At 62.9% G+C, this 20,592-nt stretch overlaps 3 protein-coding genes across 3 annotated transcripts in view; 2 read left to right on the top strand and 1 right to left on the bottom strand.

Moving 5' to 3' along the window:
* COPS6 (COP9 signalosome subunit 6) overlaps window positions 1-20,592 on the bottom strand; it is a 147,958-nt gene that overhangs the window by 58,357 nt on the left and 69,009 nt on the right. The window lies entirely within an intron of this gene.
* Window positions 412-6,113, top strand: PHF23 (PHD finger protein 23). The gene is made up of 5 exons (XM_054052752.1): window positions 412-504; window positions 1,089-1,120; window positions 1,409-1,501; window positions 2,645-3,323; window positions 5,013-6,113. The coding sequence occupies exons 1-5, from the start codon at window positions 483-485 to the stop codon at window positions 5,222-5,224; spliced, it is 1,038 nt and encodes a 345-aa protein (XP_053908727.1). The 5' UTR covers window positions 412-482; the 3' UTR covers window positions 5,225-6,113.
* Window positions 10,875-20,592, top strand: part of DLG4 (discs large MAGUK scaffold protein 4) — a 35,234-nt gene continuing 25,516 nt past the window's right edge. The window contains exons 1-3 of the mRNA XM_054052705.1: window positions 10,875-10,938; window positions 17,592-17,657; window positions 18,721-18,774. Of these exons, the coding sequence (XP_053908680.1) occupies window positions 10,909-10,938; window positions 17,592-17,657; window positions 18,721-18,774 (150 nt within the window). The 5' untranslated portion in view covers window positions 10,875-10,908. The remainder of the gene's footprint in view (window positions 10,939-17,591; window positions 17,658-18,720; window positions 18,775-20,592) is intronic.

Raw genomic sequence — 20,592 nt, 5'->3', positions numbered from 1 at the left:
GGTGCCGTTTCCCCCCCCCACCCCCTCCCACCCGGAGGGCCCACGGAAGAGGGGCGGAAACGCGGGTTCTGATTGGTTGAGGCTGGGAAGGGGGCGTGGCTGAGCAGGCGCTGTGGGCTCTGATTGGTTGAGGGGCGTGGCCTGGGTGGGTTTAGGCGGGAAACGGGCGGGGGGGCGCTGTGGGCGAGGCTTGGCGGGAGGGGCGTGTCCGCGAGTGACACGGGGCGTGGCTTTTTATTGTGGGCGTGGTAACGGGGGAAGGGGCGTGGTTTGATGCGAGGGCGTGACTCGGGAGTTGTTAACGGGCGGAGTTTGTTGACGGGGCGTGGCAGCACGAGTAGGCGGGGAAGGGGGCGTGGCTAGCGCATGCGCGCTGCGGGGCGGGCGGGGAGGACCCGGGTGGGGGGGGGAAAGGGGGGGGGGGAGAGCCAGGCGGTACCGGACAGGGAGCGGCGGAGGAGCCGGGGCTCGGGGCTGCCGCCATGGCCGAGCCCGGCCCCGGAGGTACCGGCACGGGGAGGGAGGTTCCCGGGGGGACCGGGGAGCTTTTGAGTCCCGGTACCGGGAGAACCGGGAGGAGAGAGCACTGATGGGGGGGGGGGGGGGGGGGCACGGGCACCGGTAATGGAAAGTACCGGGATGGGGGGGGGGGGGAAGCTTCGGTACCGGGGGGACGCGGGGTGCTGGGGACATCGGTACCGGGAGATTGGGGGGGGGGGGCACTGAGCTCCGGGGAGGGACGCGGGGGGTATCGGTACCGGGTTGAGGGGGTACCGGGGAGTGGGGGCGGCCTACCGGTACCGGGAAGGAAGAGCACGGGGGAATCGGGAGTGCGGGGAAGACCTGGGGGGGGGGGGGGAATCCCCGGTGAAAGCGTGGCCGGCGGGGAGGGGGTGGGGGGGGGGCGGGAACTGAGATCGGGAAATGGGAACCGTATTCCGCCCCGGGACCTGGCGGACGGGGGGGGGGGGGGAACACCGGTACCAGGAGAGGGGAACGGAGGGGGGGACCCTTCGGTGCCTCCTGCCCCGGCTCCGGGACTCCCCGTCTGACCCCCCCCCCCCCCCCCTTCCCCCTACCCCCCCCAGAGCCGCTCCCGAGCCTGAAGGCGGAGACGCAGGTGAGAGGAGGGGGGGCGCACCGGGAGTTACCGGGAACCAGCGGGTGGGGGGGGGGGCGGGGAGGAATTACCGGGAGGTACCGGGAATCGCGGAGGTGGGGGGTTGGAAGAGTTAACGGGCGGGAGAGAGGAGCACCGGGGGGGGGGGGGTGGGGGGGTGGGTGCATATGGAAACGCACATACAGACACGGGGCAGGCGGGAGCGGTGCCGGTACCGGGAGGGAAAAGGGGGGGCGGGGGGGGGTAACGGGGGAGGGGCCGTTTGTGACCCCCCTCCGGTGCCCGCAGCCCCCTGAGAAGCGTCGCCGGACGATAGAGGACTTCAACAAGTTCTGCAGCTTCGTTTTAGCCTACGCCGGTTACATCCCGGCGGCCGCCGAGGTGGGGAGAGCGGCACCGGGCACCGGGGCGGGGGGAGGAGGAGGGGGGGAACGGGGAGGGTTGGGCTCCATCTTGGCGCGGCGCCTACAACTCCCAGCGTGCCCCGCGCCGCCCCCCCCCGCGCGCATGCCCCGCCCCCTCATCGGCGGCCGTCAATCACAATGCTGCGCGCATGCGCAGGTTCCCGCCCCCTCTGCCCTATCAGCCAATCGCAGCGTCGCAGCCGCGCCGAACAGCCAATCAGCGTCGGCGCCGCTAGGAGCGCAGGCCCCTCCCTCCTCTTCCCTAACAGCCAATCGCAGCGCCGTCTCCAGGCGCGGTGTCCGCCCATTGTGCTCCTGTCAATCAATGACGGCGCTCAACCAATCAGCGAGCGCCGCCCCGCCCTTGCGAGGCGCAGGCTCCGCCCACCGCGCGCCAGTCTTCCAATCGCTGAGCTCCCTGCGCCGCGGGGGATGCTGGGAGTTGTAGGCGGTGCTGGGGAGAGCGCCACGCTTAGACTACAACTCCCGGCATGCCTTGTGCTTCCCGCTGCCATTTTGGGGTGGTGGGCGATGGGAGATGGAGTCCGGGGGGGGGGGGGCGCCCCAAATAAAGGGGGGGAATGAGGGGATTGGAGCAGCCCCATAGGATGGGGGGTGATTAATTAGAGTGAGGGATGTTAATTGAGTTGGGAGTGGGTGGGGCAGAGCCTGAGAATGGAGGGAGGGGGTAATTGGGGGGTATAGTCTTGGGTGAAGGGGGGGGTTGGAGTTATGGGGGGTCCTTGAGGCCTAAATCAGCACTGGGACCCCCTTGACACCCCCCCTCTTTGTGGCCCCCCCCCATTTCCCCTCTTGAACCCCAGACTTTGGGGGGGGGGGGCCACAGGCATTAGAGAGGTGTTCAGGGGGTGCCTTTAAATCTTGGGGGAGGGGGGTGTCCTTTGGGGGGACCCCCCCCATATTTTGCCCCAGGTTTGGGGGCGGGGGGTAATTCGGGGTGCCTGTGGACCTGAGGAAAAGCCATGACTGTCCTTTTTTGCCCCCCAAACCCGGACCTCTTGCACCCCACATTTTAGGGGGGCACAGGTTTTAGGGGGTGGGAGTTTTGGGGAGGGGGATCAGCTGTGACTCCCCTTTTTTTTATGACACCCCCCCTCAGGACCCCGCCTGGCCTCCATCGGGCCCCAGCTCCCCGCGAGCCGAGGGGGGCGAGAGTTGGGGTTCAGCCCCCGCCGCCCTCCGCACCATCGAGACCTTCGTCCGCAAAGCCAAATCCTCCAAAAAACGGGGGTTGGGGCGCTTGGCCCCCCCGGAAAATTCCCTCTTGGATAAGATGCGCCTCAAGGACTCCCTCTTTGACCTTCCTCCTCCTCCTCCACCACCACCACCACCACCACCTCCTCCTCCTCCGTCGTCTTCATCCTCCTCATCCTCGCGGCGTCGCGAACGCCGCAGCCGTCGGGGTGAAACGGGGGGATCCCGGGGGGGCCGGGGCGATTCCCGTTCCCGGGGTAGGAAGAACAAGAAGCGGCGATGGAAAAAGGGGGAGCGAGACGGGGTGAGCGAGACGGACTCGGACGAGGAGGAGGAAGAAGAGGAGGAAGAAGAGGAAGAAGAAGAAGAAATGGTCGTTTCCCCACCACAGCCCCCCCCGGCTCCCCCACCGCCCCCCGAAACGGGGCGAGATGGGGGTAAATTGGGGGGTGGGAATAGTGGGGGAAAGGAAACGGGGGGCAGCACTGAAAGCAGCCGGGACGGCGAGGAAGAGGAGGATGGAGCGGGGAGCTCGAGCGAGGGAGAGCTGCGGGTGATGGACGAGGACATCATGGTGGAATCGGGTGAGTGGAGAAACTGGGGGGGTGGGAGGGGAATTGGGGGGGATTCAGGGAGTCTCGGGGGTGTGGGAGGGAGGTTTGGGGGGGTTGAGGGCATCTGGGGGGGGGAATTAAGGGGAGGGGGGGAGTTGAGGGAGCCGAGGGGCGTTTAGGGGGGTCTGGGGGCCATGGGAGAGAGGCTTTGGGGGGGTCGGGGGGAGTTATGGGGTCTGGGGGTCATGAGAGGGAGGTTTGGGGGGGTTGAGGGGATCTGGGGGGGGAATTAAGGGGAGGGGGGGAGTTGAGGGAGCCGAGGGGCGTTTAGGGGGGTCTGGGGGGCCATGGGAGAGAGGCTTTGGGGGGGTCGGGGGGGGTTATGGGGTCTGGGGGTCATGGGAGGGAGGTTTGGGGGGGTTGAGGGGATCTGGGGGGGGAATTAAGGGGGTTGAAGTGGTCGGAGGGGGGGAGTTGAGGGAGCCGAGGGGCGTTTGGGGGGGTCTGGGGGGCCATGGGAGAGAGGCTTTGGGGGGTCAGGGGGGGTTATGGGGTCTGGGGGTCATGGGAGGGAGGTTTGGGGGGGGTTGAGGGGATCTGGGGGGGGAATTAAGGGGGTTGGAGTAGTCGGAGGGGGGGAGTTGAGGGAGCCGAGGGGCGTTTAGGGGGGTCTGGGGGGCCATGGGAGAGAGGCTTTGGGGGGGTCGGGGGGGGTTATGGGGTCTGGGGGTCATGGGAGGGAGGTTTGGGGGGGTTGAGGGGATCTGGGGGGGGGATTAAGGGGGTTGGAGTAGTCGGAGGGGGGGAGTTGAGGGAGCCGAGGGGCGTTTGGGGGGGTCTGGGGGGCCATGGGAGAGAGGCTTTGGGGGGGTCGGGGGGGGTTATGGGGTCTGAGGGTCATGGGAGGGAGGTTTGGGGGGGTTGAGGGGATCTGGGGGGGGAATTAAGGGGGTTGGAGTAGTCGGAGGGGGGGAGTTGAGGGAGCCGAGGGGCGTTTTGGGGGGTCTGGGGGGCCATGGGAGAGAGGCTTTGGGGGGGTCGGGGGGGGGTTATGGGGTCTGGGGGTCATGGGAGGGAGGTTTGGGGGGGTTGAGGGGATCTAGGGGGCATGGGGGGGCATTAAGGTGAGTTTGGGGGGCATAGGAGGGATTTGGGGGCGCGCATGGGGGTCTGGAGGGCCATGGTGGGACAGGTTGGGACCCCCTCTTCTCTACACCCACCCACTCGGCGCACACAGGGGATGAGTTTGGGGTCCCCTCTTTCTCGTTTAGGACCTTCCTTTCCAGTTTGGGACCCCTCTCACCCCATTTTACCCCCCCCCGGGACCCCCTATTTCCCTTCCTGACCCCCACTTTTCTCCCCTTTCCTCCCCAACACCCCCTTTCTCCGCACTCACCCCACTCGGAGCACCCAAGGGATGACTTTGGAATCCCTTCTTTCCCCTTTAGGACCTTCTCTTCCACTTTGGGACCCCCTCACCCCATTTTGCCCCCCCCCAGAACCCCCTATTTCCCTTCCTGACACCCCTTTACCCTTCCTGAACCCCACTTTTCTCCCCTTTCCTCCCCAACACCCCCTTTCTCCGCACTCACCCCACTCAGAGCACCCAAGGGATGACTGTGGAATCCCTTCTTTCCCCTTTAGGACCTTCTCTTCCACTTTGGGACCCCCTTCACCCCATTTTGCCCCCCCTGACTCGCTGTTTTTGCCCCCCCAAAGGTGATGACTCGTGGGACCTGATCACCTGCTACTGCCAGAAGCCGTTTGCGGGGCGGCCGATGATCGAGTGCAGCCACTGCGGCACTTGGATCCACCTCTCTTGCGCCAAGGTCAAGAAAACCAACGTCCCGGATGTCTTCTCCTGCCAGAAGTGCCGCGAGGGGCCCCCGCGACGTCCCCCCGCCGCCCCCCGCCCTGGGGGGGACCCCTGAAACCTGCGAGGGGCGAACACCCCCCCCCCCCTTTCCCCAGGGGGGAGAGAGTTGGGGGTTGGGGGGGGTTTTGCCCTTGGATGGGACTCGTGGGGGTTTGGGAAGGGGCTCAACCCCCCCACAGGACACAAGGTTTGGGGTCCCCCCTCTAAGGACAGGGGGGAATTGGGGTCCCCTGGCCCCCCCAGTACAAGGAGAATTGGGGGTCCGTTGCCCCAGGATACAAAGTTTGGGGTTTCCCTCTAAGGATGGGGGGTGTTGGGGGTCTCTTACCCACAATACAGGGAGATTTGGGGGTCACTTGCCCACAGAACACGAGGTTTTGGGTTCCCCCCCATAAGCATAGGGGGCATTTCGGGGTCCCTCACTCCAAATACAGGGAGATTTGGGGGTCCTTCACCCCCAGGACACAAGGTTTTGGGGGTTCCCTGCTAAGGTAAGGGAATTTTTGGGGGTCCCTTGCCCCCAGTACAGGGAGATTTGGGGGTCCCTCACCCCCAGGACACAAGGTTTGGGCCCCCCCCCACACACACCAAGGATAAGAAAGGTTTTGGGGGTTCCCTTACCCCCAGGGACACAAAGTTTGGGGTCCCCCACCCCTAATACAGGGAGAGTTGGGTGTCTCTGACCCCCCAGGACACAAGGTTTTGGGGTTCCCCTCCAAGATAGGGGAGACTTGGAGGGAGGGAAGCGCTGAGCCCCTTGGGGGCAACGTTAGGGGTCCCCCCTCAAACTGGGGGAGGTTTTGGGGGGGCCCTCACCCCCAGACCGACATTTAGGGGGGGACCTTGAGTTGGGGGGCATCCAGGTTAGGGGGGACCGCAGTTTTTAGGGCCCCTCCCTTGGGTATTTTTTAACCATCCCTTCCCTGCACTCCACTTTTTTTGTGCCCCCCCCCCCCTATTTTGGGGGTGATTGGAGCATCTTTGGGGAAGGGGGGACCCCAAAATGGGCCAGGGGGGCTGGTTTGGGGGGGGGGGGGTCCCCCTTTCCCCAAGGCAAAAGGTTTTGGGGGCCCTGGATGGGTTTTGGGGGGGGTTGTCCTCACCCCAACACACCACCACCCCCCCCCCCCCCGAGGCAGGTTTTTTTTGGGGGGGCGTCCCCAATTTTAAGATGTTTTGGGGGGGGCTGCAGCCCCCCTTCCTGTAAATAAACGGCGCCACGGGCTTCGTATGGGGGGGTCGGTGTCTGTCTGTCCATCGGGGGGAGGCGAAGGGACCCCCAAAAGGCAGAGATTCCCCCCAAATGGGTGGGGGATGTCCTTTCCCCCCCACCCCCCCAAAGCAAAGTCTCCCCAGGGGGGCGGGGCTAGCGTGGTGATTGACAGCGTGCGTCACCATGGCAACGTGGGGGCGTGGTCAGAGAGTTGATTGACATGCTACGTCGTCATGGCAACGGGCGGAGGGGGCGTGGCTACAGTGGCCGGAATAGCCCAGAGGGGGCAGCGTTGCTATGGCGATGGGGGCGTGGTCAGCGCTTGATGGACGGTCGCCATGGAGACGGCGCGGATATCGGAGTGGGCGTGGCTTCGCCCGGCTTCATTTGCATACTGGGAGGGAAACTGCTACGCGCGGGACTTTGGGGGGTCCTGAGGGGGTCCCCGTGGGGGTCTCTGCCCCACACTCAGGGGTTTGGGGTTCTCTGCCCCATACGTGTGGGTCAAAAAGAGGATGGGGGGCTGTAAGGAGGGGGGGGGGCTGAGCAATAGACTTTCTTTGGGTCGTTCCCCCTCAATTATGTGCCTCATTAATTAATGAAAAGTGGGTGTCGTCCCCCCACCACAACCCCGCTTTCTTTTTAGTTTGGGGGGGCCTGGACTCTGTTTCCCACCATGCCCTGGGGTTGGGGGGCGATGGGGGGGGGGGGGGGGCACACACACACGACACCCTAAATCCCCCCCCTTAATCCCGAGCTCAGCAGGGATTAACCGGGGTGATGGCGCTGGGACGGAGGGGTGAGAGCAGAGGGTCCTGCCCCACACTTAGGGGGCTGGGGAGGGGTGGGGGGGTGGCACAAGGGGGATTTGGGGAGTTAGAAGTGGTCCTGACCCATGTTTGGGGGTCCCTGACCCGTAATAGGGGTCGCAGGGGGGGGGTTACAGGGGTCCCTGACACATATGTGGGGGTCGTAGGGGGCTAAAAGGGGTCTCTGCCCCACATGGGGGCGTTTAGGGGGAGATTTGGGGGCACTGGGAGGGATTTGGGGGAGTTAAAGGGGTCCCTGACCCATATTGAGGCTCGTGAGGGGAGTTAAAGGGGTCTCTGCCCCACATGGGGGGGGATAGGGGGAGATTTGGGGGCACTGGGAGGGGTTTAGGGGAGTTAAAGGGGTCCCTGACCCATATTGGGGGTCTGAGGGGGGTTACAGGGGTCCCTGCCCCATATTTGGGGGTCGTGGGGGGCTAAAAGGAGTCTCTGCCCCACTTGGAGGGGGGTTAGAGGGAGATTTGGGGGCACTGGGAGGGATTTGGGGGAGTTAAAGGGGTCCCTGACCCATATTGAGGCTCGTGAGGGGAGTTAAAGGGGTCTCTGCCCCACATGGGGGGGGATAGGGGGAGATTTGGGGGCACTGGGAGGGGTTTAGGGGAGTTAAAGGGGTCCCTGACCCATATTGAGGGTCGTGAGGGGAGTTAAAGGGGTCTCTGCCCCACATGGGGGGGGGTAGGGGGAGATTTGGGGGCACTGGGAGGGATTTGGGGGAGTTAAAGGGGTCCCTGCCCCATATTGGGGGTCTGAGGGGGGTTACAGGGGTCCCTGCCCCATATTTGGGGGTCGTGGGGGGCTAAAAGGAGTCTCTGCCCCACATGGAGGGGGGTTAGAGGGAGATTTGGGGTCACTGGGAGGGATTTGGGGGAGTTAAAGGGGTCCCTGCCCCATATTTGGGGTCTGAGGGGGATTACAGGGGTCCCTGACCCATATTTGGGGGTCGTAGGGGGCTAAAAGGAGTCTCTGCCCCACATGGGGGTGTTTAGGGGGAGATTTGGGGGCACTGGGAGGGATTTGGGGGAGTTAAAGGCGTCCTTGACCCATATTGGGGGGGTTCAAGGTGTGTGTGGGGGGGGCCTTCTGCCCCATGGAGGTCTCTGCCCCACACTTGGGGGTCACAGGTGCGCTGTCGGAGGCACTGGGGGCCCCCCCACGTCTGGGGGCGCAGGAGCTGCTGGGGGCCTTGAGGAGCCCCCTTTTTGGGGCGCTGCTGGGTACGAGGGGGGGGCAAAAAGGGGGTGATGGGGGTAAAGGGGGGGGTTGGGGGGTGATGATGGGGGGCAAAGGGGGGCAGGAGGGGGGTGATGGGGTAAAAGGGGGGGCAAAAAGGGTTAGGGGGGGTCTATGGGGGAGGAGTTGGGGTGATGGGGGCAAGAGGGGGGTGATGGGGTAAAAGGGGGGTGATGGGGGGCAAGAAGGGGGGGGGTTGAGGGGAGCTGAGGGGGTCAGGGTAAGGGAGTCATAGTTTTGGGGTCCCCCCTGACCCCTCTACCCCCCCCCCCCCCAGACATCCAGGAGAGCTACGAGGCGATGGTGGGGGGGGGGCTCCCCTGCCCCCCCCACGGCTCCGGGTAACCCTGACACCCCCACAATGACCTCCCCCCAAAGACTCCCCCAGACCCCATTTTGGGGGCTCCATCCCCCTTTTCCCCCCATTTTGGTGTCCCTCCCCCCATTTTGGAGGCCCTATCCCCCTATTTTGGGGTCCCTCCCGCCCATTTTGAGGTCCCTATCCACCCCTTTCCCCCCCACTTTCGGGTTCCCTCCCCCCATTTTGGGGTCCCTATCCCCCTTTTTCCGCCCATTTTGGGGTCTCCATCCCCCTTTCCTCCCCATTTTGGGGTCCCTATCCCCCTTTCCCCCCTATTTTGCGGTCCCTCCCCCCATTTTTGGGGTCCCTATCTCCCCTTTCTCCCCCATTTTGGGTTCCCTCCCCCCATTTTGGGGTCCCTATCCCCCTTTTCCCCCCATTTTGGGGTCTCCATCCCCCCTTTCCTCCCCATTTTGGGGTCCCTATCCCCCTTTCCCCCCTATTTTGGGGTCCCTCCCCCCATTTTTGGGGTCCCTATCTCCCCTTTCTCCCCCATTTTGGGTTCCCTCCCCCCATTTTGGGGTCCCTATCCCCCTTTTCCCCCCATTTTGGGGTCCCTATCCCCCCTTTCCCCCCCATTTTGGGGGTCCCTTCCCCCATTTTGGTGTCCCTTTCCCCCTTTTCCCCCCATTTTGGTGTCCCTCCCCCCCATTTTGGGGTCCCTATCCCCCTTTTCCCCCCATTTTGGGGTCTCCATCCCCCTTTTCCCCCCATTTTGATGTCTCTTCCCCCCCATTTTGGGGTCTCCATCCCCCCTTTTCCCCCCATTTTGGGGTTCCTATCCCCCTTTCCCCCCTATTTTGGGGTCCCTCCCCCCATTTTTGGGGTCCCTATCTCCCCTTTCTCCCCCATTTTGGGGGTCCCTCCCCCCATTTTGGGGTCCCTATCCCCCATATCCTCCCATTTTGGGATCTCTCCCCCCATTTTGGGGTCTCCATCCCCATTTCCCCCCATTTTGGTGTCCCTCCCCTCATTTTGGGGTCCCTATTCCCCCCATTTTGGGGTCTCCATCCCCCTTTTCCCCCCATTTTGGTGTCCCTTCCCCCCCATTTTGGGGTCCCCATCCCCTTTCCCCCCCATTTTGGTGTCCCTCCCCCCCATTTTGGGGTCCCTATCCCCCTTTCCCCCCCCCCCATTTTGGGGTCCCCCTCCCCATCCCTCCACCACCACCCCCACCCCCCCCAATCTCCCCTCCCAGTTCTCCCAGTTCCTCTCCAGTATTCCCACTTTTCCACCCACCCCCATTTCTCCGACACCCCCTATTTTTAGCCCCCCCCCCCCTTTTTAACTCCCCACCCCCCCATTTCCGCCCCCCCTTATCCTCTTTTTCCCTTTCCTTCCTCCCTATTTCCTCCATCACCCCCAGTTACCGGGTTTCCCCCCCCCCATCAATCCCAGTAACTGCTTCCAGTCCCCCCCCACTCCGCCCCCAGTTCTCCCAGTTCCTCCATCACCTTCATCCCAGTTTCCTCCATCACCTCCAGCTCCCCCCATTCCAGTGCCCCCCCCAAATTCCACACCCCCCCCATTCCCCCCCCCATTTCTCCTCCTGCTTCTCCATCCTCTCCCTCTTCTCCATCCCTTCCCAGTTCCCCCAGTTTCCTCCCAGTTCTCCACATCCTCTCAAATCCCGGTGCCCCCCCCCCTTATTTTTCCACCCCCCCCATCCCCCCCCCCCATTTTTCCCACCCCCCCCCATTTCTCCATCCCCCCCCCCCCACGCCTCCGCTTCTCCATCCCCCCCAGTTCCTCCGCCACCTCCTCATCCCCAGTTTCTCCATCATCTCCCAGTTCCTCCATCCCTTCCCATTTCTCCCAGTTCCCCCCCCCTTTTTTTTGCCCCCCCCTCATTCCCCCCCCCCATTTCTCCATCCCCCCCCCCCCCCCGCCCCCACTTCTCCATCCCCTCCTCCCAGTTCTCCATCGCCTTCTGCTTCTCCATCCTCTCCCGCTTCCTCCATCCCTTCCCGCTTCCCCACATCCCCCCCCCCCAATTTTGGGGTGTCCCCCCCCCCATTTTGGGGTCCCCCCCAACCCCTCCCGGTCCCCCCCCCCTCCCCAGCCCCGACAGCCCATGAGCGCCGGCCACAGCCTCGGCCGCCGCCATGGACTGTCTGTGCATCGTCACCACCAAGGTATGGGGGGGGGCAATTTGGGGTTCGGGGGGGTCAATTTGGGGGTCCTGGGGGGTCCTGTTGGGTACCTGGGGGGCTGTTTTGTGGTCCTGGAGAGGCCACTTTGTCATCTTGGGGGGGTTTGGGGGTCCTGGTTAGAAGCAAAGGGGGGGCTGCTTTGCAGTCCTGGGGGGGGGGGAGTAATTTGGGGTCCTGGGGGGGGGCAATTTGGGGTCCTGGGGGGCTTTTTGGGGGTCCTGTTTGGTACCTGGGGGGCTGTTTTGTGGTCCTGGAGAGGCCACTTTGTCATCTTGGGGGTTTTGGGGGGTCCTGGTTCGAAGCAAAGCGGGGGCTGCTTTGCAGTCCTGGGGGAAGGGGGCAATTTGGGGTCCTGGGGGGGCAATTTGGGGTCCTGGGGGGCTTTTTGGGGGTCCTAGGGGGCTTCTTGGGGTCCTAGGGCGCTTCTTGGGGGTTCTGGAGAGGCCACTTTGTCATCTTGGGGGTTTTGGGGGGTCCTGTTTCGAAGCAAAGCGGGGGCTGCTTTGCAGTCCTGGGGGAAGGGGGCAATTTGGGGTCCTGGGGGGGCAATTTGGGGTCCTGGGGGGCTTTTTGGGGGTCCTAGGGGGCTTCTTGGGGTCCTAGGGCGCTTCTTGGGGGTTCTGGAGAGGCCACTTTGTCATCTTGGGGGTTTTGGGGGGTCCTGGTTCGAAGCAAAGGGGGGGCTGCTTTGCAGTCCTGGGGGAAGGGGGCAATTTGGGGTCCTGGGGGGGGCAATTTGGGGTCCTGGGGGGCTTTTGGGGGGTCCTAGGGGGCTTCTTAGGGTCTTAGGGGGCTTCTTGGGGGTTCTGGAGAGGCCACTTTGTCATCTTGGGGGGTTTTGGGGGGTCCTGGTTCGAAGCAAAGGGGGGGCTGCTTTGCAGTCCTGGGGGAAGGGGGCAATTTGGGGTCCTGGGGGGCAATTTGGGGGTCCTAAGGGGATTCTTGGGGGTCCTGGGGGGCTTTTTGGGGGTCCTGTTTGGTACCTGGGGGGCTGTTTTGTGGTCCTGGAGAGGCCACTTTGTCATCTTGGGGGGTTTTGGGGGGTCCTGGTTCGAAGCAAAGGGGGGGGGCTGCTTTGCAGTCCTTGGGGTGGGGGTGGTGTAATTTAGGGTCCTGGTGGGGAAATTTGGGGTCCTGGGGGGGGGCAATTTGTGGTCTTTGGGGTCCTGGGGGGGCAACTTGGGGGTCCTGGTTGGGACCTGAGGGCCTTCTTTGCGGCCCTGTTTGGGGGGGGGGGACACACACACGCAATTTGGGGTCCTTTGGGGCCGCTTTGTCTTCTTGGGGGTTTTGGGGGGTCCCCTCTGTGGTTCTGGGGGGGTCCTGGTTGGTACCTAAGGGGCTGCTTTGCAGTCTTGGGGGGCATTTTATGATCCTGGGGGAGGGGGGGGGATTCTGCTTGAGGGGGTCCTGAAGGCCCAAGAGGGGCCATTTTGTCATCTTGGGGGTTTTGGGGGGGTCCCCTCGGTGGTCCCCGAGGTCCTGGTTGGAATTAAGGGTTGGGGGGCTGCTTTGTGATTCTGGGGGGGGGCATTTTGTAGTCTTGGGGGGCTGCTTAGGGGTTTTGGGGGGACACTTTGAGGTCCTGAGGGTCCTGGTTGGAACCGGGGGGGGGACATTTTGTCATCTCGGGGGTCCCTTCTGTCATCTTGGGGGTCCCCTCTGTGGTCTTGGGGGTCCTGGGGGTCCCCTCTGTGGTCTTGGGGGGTCCTGGTTGGCGTCTGGGGGGGCTGATTTGGGGTCTTGGGGGTCCTGTCTGTTATCTGGGGGGGGGCACTTTGGGGTCCTGGGGGGGGCCTGTTTGTGAATCCTGGAAGGCCGCTCTCTATGGTCCCTGGGGGCCTGTTTGGCACCTCTTGGGGGGGGGGAAGGAGGACTCTGTGGTCCTGGGGGTCTTGAGGGGCCACTCTGGGCTCCTGTGGGTGGTGGTGGGGGGCGCTCTATGATCGCAGGTATCCTGTTTGGGCTCCTGGGAGGGGCCACTCTGTGGTCATTATGGGGGGGGCAGGGGTGCTGTATGGTCCTGTTTGGTACCTTGGGGGCATTGATGGGGCCGCTCTATGATTCCGCGGGGGGCACTCTGGGCACTTGAGGGGGGGGGGGGCTGCTCTATGGTCCAGTGGGTCCTGTTTGGCACCCGCAAGGGGCAATTCTGTATTCCTGGGGGGCACTCTGGGCTCTGGGAGCACTGGGACAGGGGGCACTGGGAGGACTGGGAGCTCAGGGAGCACTGGGAGGACTGAGGGAAGCACTGGAAGGGCTGGGGGGGAACTGGGAGCTTCAGGGGGTCGCTGGTGGGGGGAACATGGAGGACTGGGAGCATTGGGAGGGGGCACAGGGAGCACTGGGAGGGGGAACATGGAGCACGGGGGGTATGGGGATGCCGCACTGGGAGGGGGGCACTGGGACAGCAGACTGGGAGCACTGGAAGCACTGGGACAAGACGCTGGGAATGCTGGGACAGGTGACTGGGAGAACTGGGGGGGCACCGGGAGGGTTTACTGAGGGGTTGACGCCCCCTCCTCTCCTTTCCTGCTGCCCCCCCCCCCCCCCTATCCCTTTCCATCCGGTTGCCATGGCGACACTGCTTCGCCCCCCCCCCGCACCACAACCCATCCCCGTTGCCATGGCGACGCCGCCCCTCCCCGTTGCCACGCGACGCCGACACCGCCCCTCGGCGTTGCCATGGCGACGCGGCCCCGCGGCGTTGCCAGGCAACGGCGGGCGGGGGAGGGAGGAAGACGAGGCCCCGCCCCCGCGCGTGCACCGCCCCCGCCCCGCGTTGCCATGGCGACGGGAAGGGGGCGGGGCTTGAGGGGGCGGGGCTTGAGGGGGCGCTGGGTGGGGAGACTGGGAGCTCTGGGGGTCACTGGGAGCAATGGGAGGGGAGACTGGGAGCAGCGGGAGCAGCACTGGGAGGGCAGACTGGGAGCACTGGGAACAGCACTGGGAGCACTTGGGGGGCACTGGGAGGTTTCAGGTGGACACTGGGAGCACTGGGAGGGGCACTGGGAGCACTGGGAGGGGAGACTGGAAGCAGTGAGGGGCACTGGGAGCAGTGGGAGCGCTGGGAGGAGAGACTGGGAGGGCACTGGTGGCACTGGGAGCACTGGTGAGGGCACTGGGAGCAGTGAGTGGCACTGGGAGGGGACACTGGGAGCACTGGGGGAGACACTGGGAATGGGGGGAAGGTTACTGGGAGCACTGGGAGAACCGGGGGCAGTGGCGGCACCGGGCGCAGTGGGGAGGTTACTGGGGGCACTGGGAGCGCTGGGAGTGGAGACTGGAATTACTGGGAGCACTGGGGGTTTACTGGGAGCAGTGAGGGTGTTGCTGGGAGCACTGGCGGTTACTGGGAGCAGTGGAGGGGGTTACTGGGAGCGCTAAGAGGAGAGACTGGGATTACTGGGGGCGCTGGGGGGTTACTGGGAGCAGTGAGGGTGTTGCTGGGAGCACTGGCGGTTACTGGGAGCAGTGGGGGGGTTACTGGGAGCGCTAGGAGGAATGACTGGGATTACTGGGAGTGCTGGGGGGGTTACTGGGAGCAGTGGGAGGGTTACTGGGATGACTGGAAGGGCAGTGGGAGCACTGGTGGTTACTGGGAGCAGTGGGGGGGGTTACTGGGAGCGCTAGGAGGAATGACTGGGATTACTGGGAGTGCTGGGGGGGTTACTGGGAGCAGTGGAAGGGCAGTGGGAGCACTGGCGGTTACTGGGAGCAGTGGAGGGGTTACTGGGAGCGCTGGGAGGGGAGACTGGGATTACTGGGAGCAGTGGGGGGGTCACTGGGAGCAGTGAGTGGGTTACTGGGAGCGTTGGGGGGGTTACTGGGGGCACTGGGAGCGCTGGGAGGGGAGACTGGGATTACTGGGAGCACTGGAGGGTTACTGGGAGCACTGGGGGGGGTTGCTGGGAGTACTAAGGAGGCACTGGGAGTACTGGGAGGCTTCAGGTAAGCCGTGGCAGTGCTAGGCCGCGTTGCCATGGCGACAGCAAGTGGGCGTGGCTTGGGGGAATTGGGGGGAGGGGGGTGGGAGCACCTCAGTGTGCGGTTACGGCGGCCGCGCGGGGTCAATGGCGTTCACGCACGGCGGGACAGGATTGGGCGGGTACGGCGGCCCGGGGGGGGTCAATCCCCGCTAATCCCGGGTACGGACGGAGCCGGCGGGGGGGGGGGGGGTTGGGGGGAGCGTCGGGGATGGCGGCGCTGGGGGGGGGTACTGGGAGCACTGGGAGCACTGGGGCGGCCCGGGCGGGCTGGTGCCTGGCGCCGCTGCTCTGCCAGTGCCGGGTGGTGTGGAGGGAGAGGAGCCTCTCGCTGGCGTTCGGCTGTAAGGTGCGCACTGGGGAGGACTGGGAGGGGGCACTGGGAGCACTGGGAAGGACTGGGAGGCAGTGGGAGCTCTGGGAAGGACCGGGAGAGGGCACTGGGAAGGACTGGGAGGGATGGGGAAGGACTGGGAGGGGGCACTGGGAGCATTGGGAAGGACTGGGAGGCAGTGGGAGCTTTGGGAAGGACTGGGAGCACTGGGAAGGACTGGGAGGGGGCAGTGGAAGCACTGGGAAGGACTGGGAGGCACTGGGAGGGATGGAGAAGGACTGGGAGAGGGCACTGCAAGCACTGGGAAGGACTGGGAGGGGGCACTGGGAGCTCTGGGAAGGACTGGGAGGGGGCACTGGGAAGGACTGGGAGGGGGCACTGGGAAGGACTGGGAGGCAGTGGGAGCTCTGGGAAGGACTGGGAGGCAGTGGGAGCTCTGGGAAGGACTGGGAGGCACTGGGAGGGATGGAGAAGGACTGGGAGAGGGCACTGGAAGCACTGGGAAGGACTGGGAGGCACTGGGAGCTTTGGGAAGGACTGGGAGCACTGGGAAGGACTGGGAGGGGGCACTGGAAGCACTGGGAAGGACTGGGAGGCACTGGGAGGGATGCAGAAGGGCTGGGAGAGGGCACTGGGAAGGACTGGGAGGGATGGAGAAGGACTGGGAGGGGGCACTGGGAGGACTGGGAAGGAGTGGGAGGGGGCACTGGGAAGGACTGGGAGGGATGGAGAAGGACTGGGAGGGGGCACTGGGAGGACTGGGAAGGAGTGGGAGGGGGCACTGGGAAGGACTGGGAGCTCTGGGAAGTACTGGGAGGAGGCACTGGGAGGTCGGGAAGGACTGGGAGGCACAGGGAGGGGTGGAGAAAGACTGGGAAAGGGCACTGGGAGCACTGGGATGACCTGGGAGACGTCACTGGGAGGGACTGGGAAGGACTGGGAGGCACTGGGAAGAATGGAGAAGGACTGGGAGAGGGGGCACTGGGAGCACTGGGAAGGACTGGGAGGCACTGGGAGAGGTCACTGGGAGGAATGGAGGACTGGGAGGAGGCACTGGGAGGTACTGGGATGGGGTACTGGGAAGGACTGGGAGCACTGAGGGGGGTCACTGGGAGCACTGGGATGGGATACTGGGAGACACTGGGAGCACTGAGAGGGGGTACTGGGAAGGACTGGGAGCACTGGGAGGGGTCACTGGGAGGTACTGGGATGGGATACTGGGAGACACTGGGAGCACTGGGATGGGATACTGGGAGCACTGAGAGGGGGTACTGGGAAGGACTGGGAGCACTGGGATGGGATACTGGGAGACACTGGGAGCACTGAGAGGGGGTACTGGGAAGGACTGGGAGCACTGGGAGGGATCACTGGGAGCACTGGGATGGGATACTGGGAGACACTGGGAGCACTGAGAGGGGGTACTGGGAAGGACTGGGAGCACTGGGAGCACTGGGATGGGATACTGGGAGCACTGAGAGGGGGTACTGGGAAGAACTGGGAGCACTGGGAGGGGTCACTGGGAAGGAGGTGACCCAGTTGGTGCCCCTCCCCCCCCCACTGTCCCAGTTTAGCCCATTGATCCCCACGGGATTAAACTGGGAGCAACTGGGATTAAACTGGGAGCAACTGGGATTAAACTGGGGCTGCTGGGATTGCACTGGGGGGGGGGGGGGGGAGGGCACTAATTAATCCACTGTTAATTAATGACCACATCCTGTGCCTGATGGAATCAGTGTGGGGGATAATTAGTGTTAATGAATCTTAATTAAAGTTAATTAGTGTTAATTAAGGGTTAATGAGGGTTCATTGGTATTAATCAGGGTTAATAATTTGCGTTAATTAGCGTTAATAATTAAGGGATAGCACCGTGGTCTCCCTCTTTGTCGTTAATTAATGACTTAAAGTGGTCCCCAGGGCGTCTTTAATTACCATGAGATGGCTAATTAAGCTTAATTAAAGCTAATTGAGGTCAGTTAATGCTAATTAAGCTTAATTAAGACTAATTATTAACAGGTGTCTGTGTGTTCTCTTCCCGCCTTTTGTTAACGACCCACTTTTCACTTTCAGGGCACTTCTAATTAGTGGGTTAATTAAACTAATTAGATCAAGGGAACCCCCTCCATGAATAATTAAGCTTAATTAGAGGGTTAATTAGGCTAATTAACCCACTAATTAGGGGTAAATTAGTCGCGGGGGGTCTTGTTTCTCCTGTTGGAGATCCCTCAGCTGCGCCGATTGGGGGCGATTAAAGGTAATTAATAGTAATTAACACTAATTAATACTAATTAGCGCTAATTAATGCTAATTACCCCCAGAAATACCGGTACCAGGATGAGGACAGCCCCCCCCTGGAGCAGAGCCCCGCCCACCTGCCCAGCCAGGTAAGACCAGTGACCCCTCCCAGTCCCTCCCAGTGCTCCCAGTGACCCCTCCCAGTGACCCCTCCCAGTCCCTCCCAGTGCCTCCCAGTGACCCCTCCCAGTCCCTCCCAGTGCTCCCAGTGACCCATCCCAGTCCCTCCCAGTCCCTCCCAGTGACCCCTCCCAGTTCCTCCCAGTTCCTCCCAGTGACCCCTCCCAGTCCCTCCCAGTTGCCCCCAGTGACCCCTCCCAGTGACCCCTCCCAGTCCCTCCCAGTTGCCCCCAGTGACCCCTCCCAGTTGCCCCCAGTGACCCCTCCCAGTTGCCCCCAGTGACCCATCCCAGTCCCTCCCAGTGACCCCTCCCAGTCCCTCCCAGTGCTCCCAGTGACCCCTCCCAGTCCCTCCCAGTCGCCCCCAGTGACCCCTCCCAGTCGCCCCCAGTGACCCCTCCCAGTTGCCCCCCAGTCCCTCCCAGTTGCTCCCAGTGCCCCATCCCAGTCCCTCCCAGTGCCCTCCCATCACTCCCAGTTCCACCTCCGAGTCTTTCCCCCTCCCAGTACTCCCAGTTGCCCCCTCCTGACGCTCCCAGTCCCTCCCAGTTGCTCCCAGTGACCCCTCCCAGTGCCCTCCCAGCACTCCCAGTTCCACCTCCCAGTCCCTCCCAGTGCCAGGATCTGCTGGGAGGGGGTGGGGGGGGCTCCTCCTGTTGCCATGGTAACCAGGGGGGATGTTGGGAGGGGGGGTGGGGGCTCCTCCTGTTGCCATGGTAACCAGGGGGGATGTTGGGAGGGGGGGTGGGGGCTCCTCCTGTTGCCATGGTAACCGGGGGGGGAGACGTTGGGAGGGGTGGGGGCTCCTCCTGTTGCCATGGTAACCGGGGGGCTGTTGGGGGGGGGGGGGCGGGGGGCTCCTCCTGTTGCCATGGTAACCGGGGGGGGATGCTGGGAGGGGTGGGGGCTCCTCCTGTTGCCATGGTAACCGGGGGGATGCTGGGAGGGGTGGGGGCTCCTCCTGTTGCCATGGTAACCAGGGGGGATGTTGGGGGGCCTGTGACCCCCCCCCCCCTTTTGCCCCCCCCCCAGGCTAATTCGCCCCCGGTCATCGTTAACACCGACACGCTGGAGGCACCGGCCTACGTGAGTGACGCTAACGAACCCTAACGAGCCCTAACGAACCCCCTGTGACCCCCATGTGACCCCCCACTAATTAACTCCCCACCTGTGTGACCCTAACAAACCCCCTGTGACCCCCATGTGACCCCCACTAATTAACTCCCCACCTGTGTGACCCTAACGAACCCCTGTGACCCCCATGTGACCCCCCACTAATTAACTCATGAACGAACCCCTGTGACCCCCCCACCCCACTAATTAACTCCCCACCTGTGTGACCCTAACGAACCCCCTGTGACCCCCATGTGACCCCCACTAATTAACTCCCCACCTGTGTGACCCTAATGAACACCATGTGACCCCCCACTAATTAACTCCCTATTTGAGTGACCCTAATGAGCCCTAATTAACCTCCTGTGGCCCCCCCCACTAATTAACTCCCCACCTGCGTGACCCTAACGAGCCCTAACGAACCCCCTGTGACCCCCATGTGACCCCCACTAATTAACTCCCCACCTGCGTGACGCTAATGAGCCCTAACGAACCCCTGTGGCCCCCATGTGACCCCCCCCTAATTAACTCCCCACCTGCGTGACCCTAATGAGCCCTAATTAACCTCCTGTGGCCCCCCCACTAATTAACTCCCTATTTGAGTGACCCTAACGAACCCCCTGTGACCCCCATGTGACCCCCCCACTAATTAACTCCCCACCTGCGTGACCCTAATGAGCCCTAACGAACCCCCTGTGACCCTCTCACCCCACTAATTAACTCCCTATTTGGTTGACCCTAATGAGCCCTAATTAGCCTCCTGTGGCCCCCCACCCCACTAATTAACTCCCCACCTGCATGACCCTAATGAGCCCTAATTAACTTCCTGTGACCCCCCCCCACTAATGAACCCCCTATGCAAATGATGCTAATGAGCCCTAATGACCCCCATGTGACCCCCACCCACTAATTAACCCTCTGAGTGACTAATGACCCCCATGGACCCTCTCTCCACTAATGAACCTTCGATGTGAGTGATGCTAATGAGCTTTAATGAGCCTTAATGAACCCCTTATGTGACCCCTCCCCCTAATGAACCCTTAATGAACCCCTAATGAACCCTAATGACCCCTAATGAGCCCCCCCATCTCTAAGTGATGCTAATGACCCCCTAATGACCCCCTAATGACCCCCTAATGACCCCCTAATGACCCCCTAATGAACCCCTAATGTACCCCTAATGTACCCCAATGAACCCCTAATGACCCCTAATGAACCCCTAATGAACCCCTAATGAGCCCTAATGAACCCCTAATGACCCCTAATGAGCCCCCCCACCTCTAAGTGATGCTAATGAGAACCTAATGAACCCCTAATGAACCCCTAATGAACCCCTAATGAGCCCTAATGAGCCCCCCCACCTCTAAGTGATGCTAATGAACCCCTAATGAACCCCTAATGAGCCCCTAATGACCCCTAATGAACCCCTAATGACCCCTAATGAGCCCCCCCACCTCTAAGTGATGCTAATGAGAACCCCTAATGAACCCCTAATGAACCCCTAATGAGCCCTAATGAGCCCCTAATGAACCCCTAATGAACCCCTAACGAGCCCCCCACCTCTAAGTGATGCTAATGAACCCCTAATGAACCCCTAATCAACCCCTAATGAGCCCTAATGACCCCTAATGAACCCCTAATGACCCCTAATGAGCCCCCCACCTCTAAGTGATGCTAATGAGCACCTAATGAACCCCTAATGACCCCTAATGAGCCCCCCCACCTCTAAGTGATGCTAATGAGCACCTAATGAACCCCTAATGAACCCCTAATGAACCCCTAATGAGCCCC

Source organism: Cuculus canorus, chromosome 36 (assembly GCF_017976375.1).
Source record: "Cuculus canorus isolate bCucCan1 chromosome 36, bCucCan1.pri, whole genome shotgun sequence".
Taxonomy (NCBI): Eukaryota; Metazoa; Chordata; class Aves; order Cuculiformes; family Cuculidae; genus Cuculus; species Cuculus canorus.
Note: the sequence above shows the minus strand (reverse complement) of the source record. Positions and strands in the feature narration are given on the sequence as shown.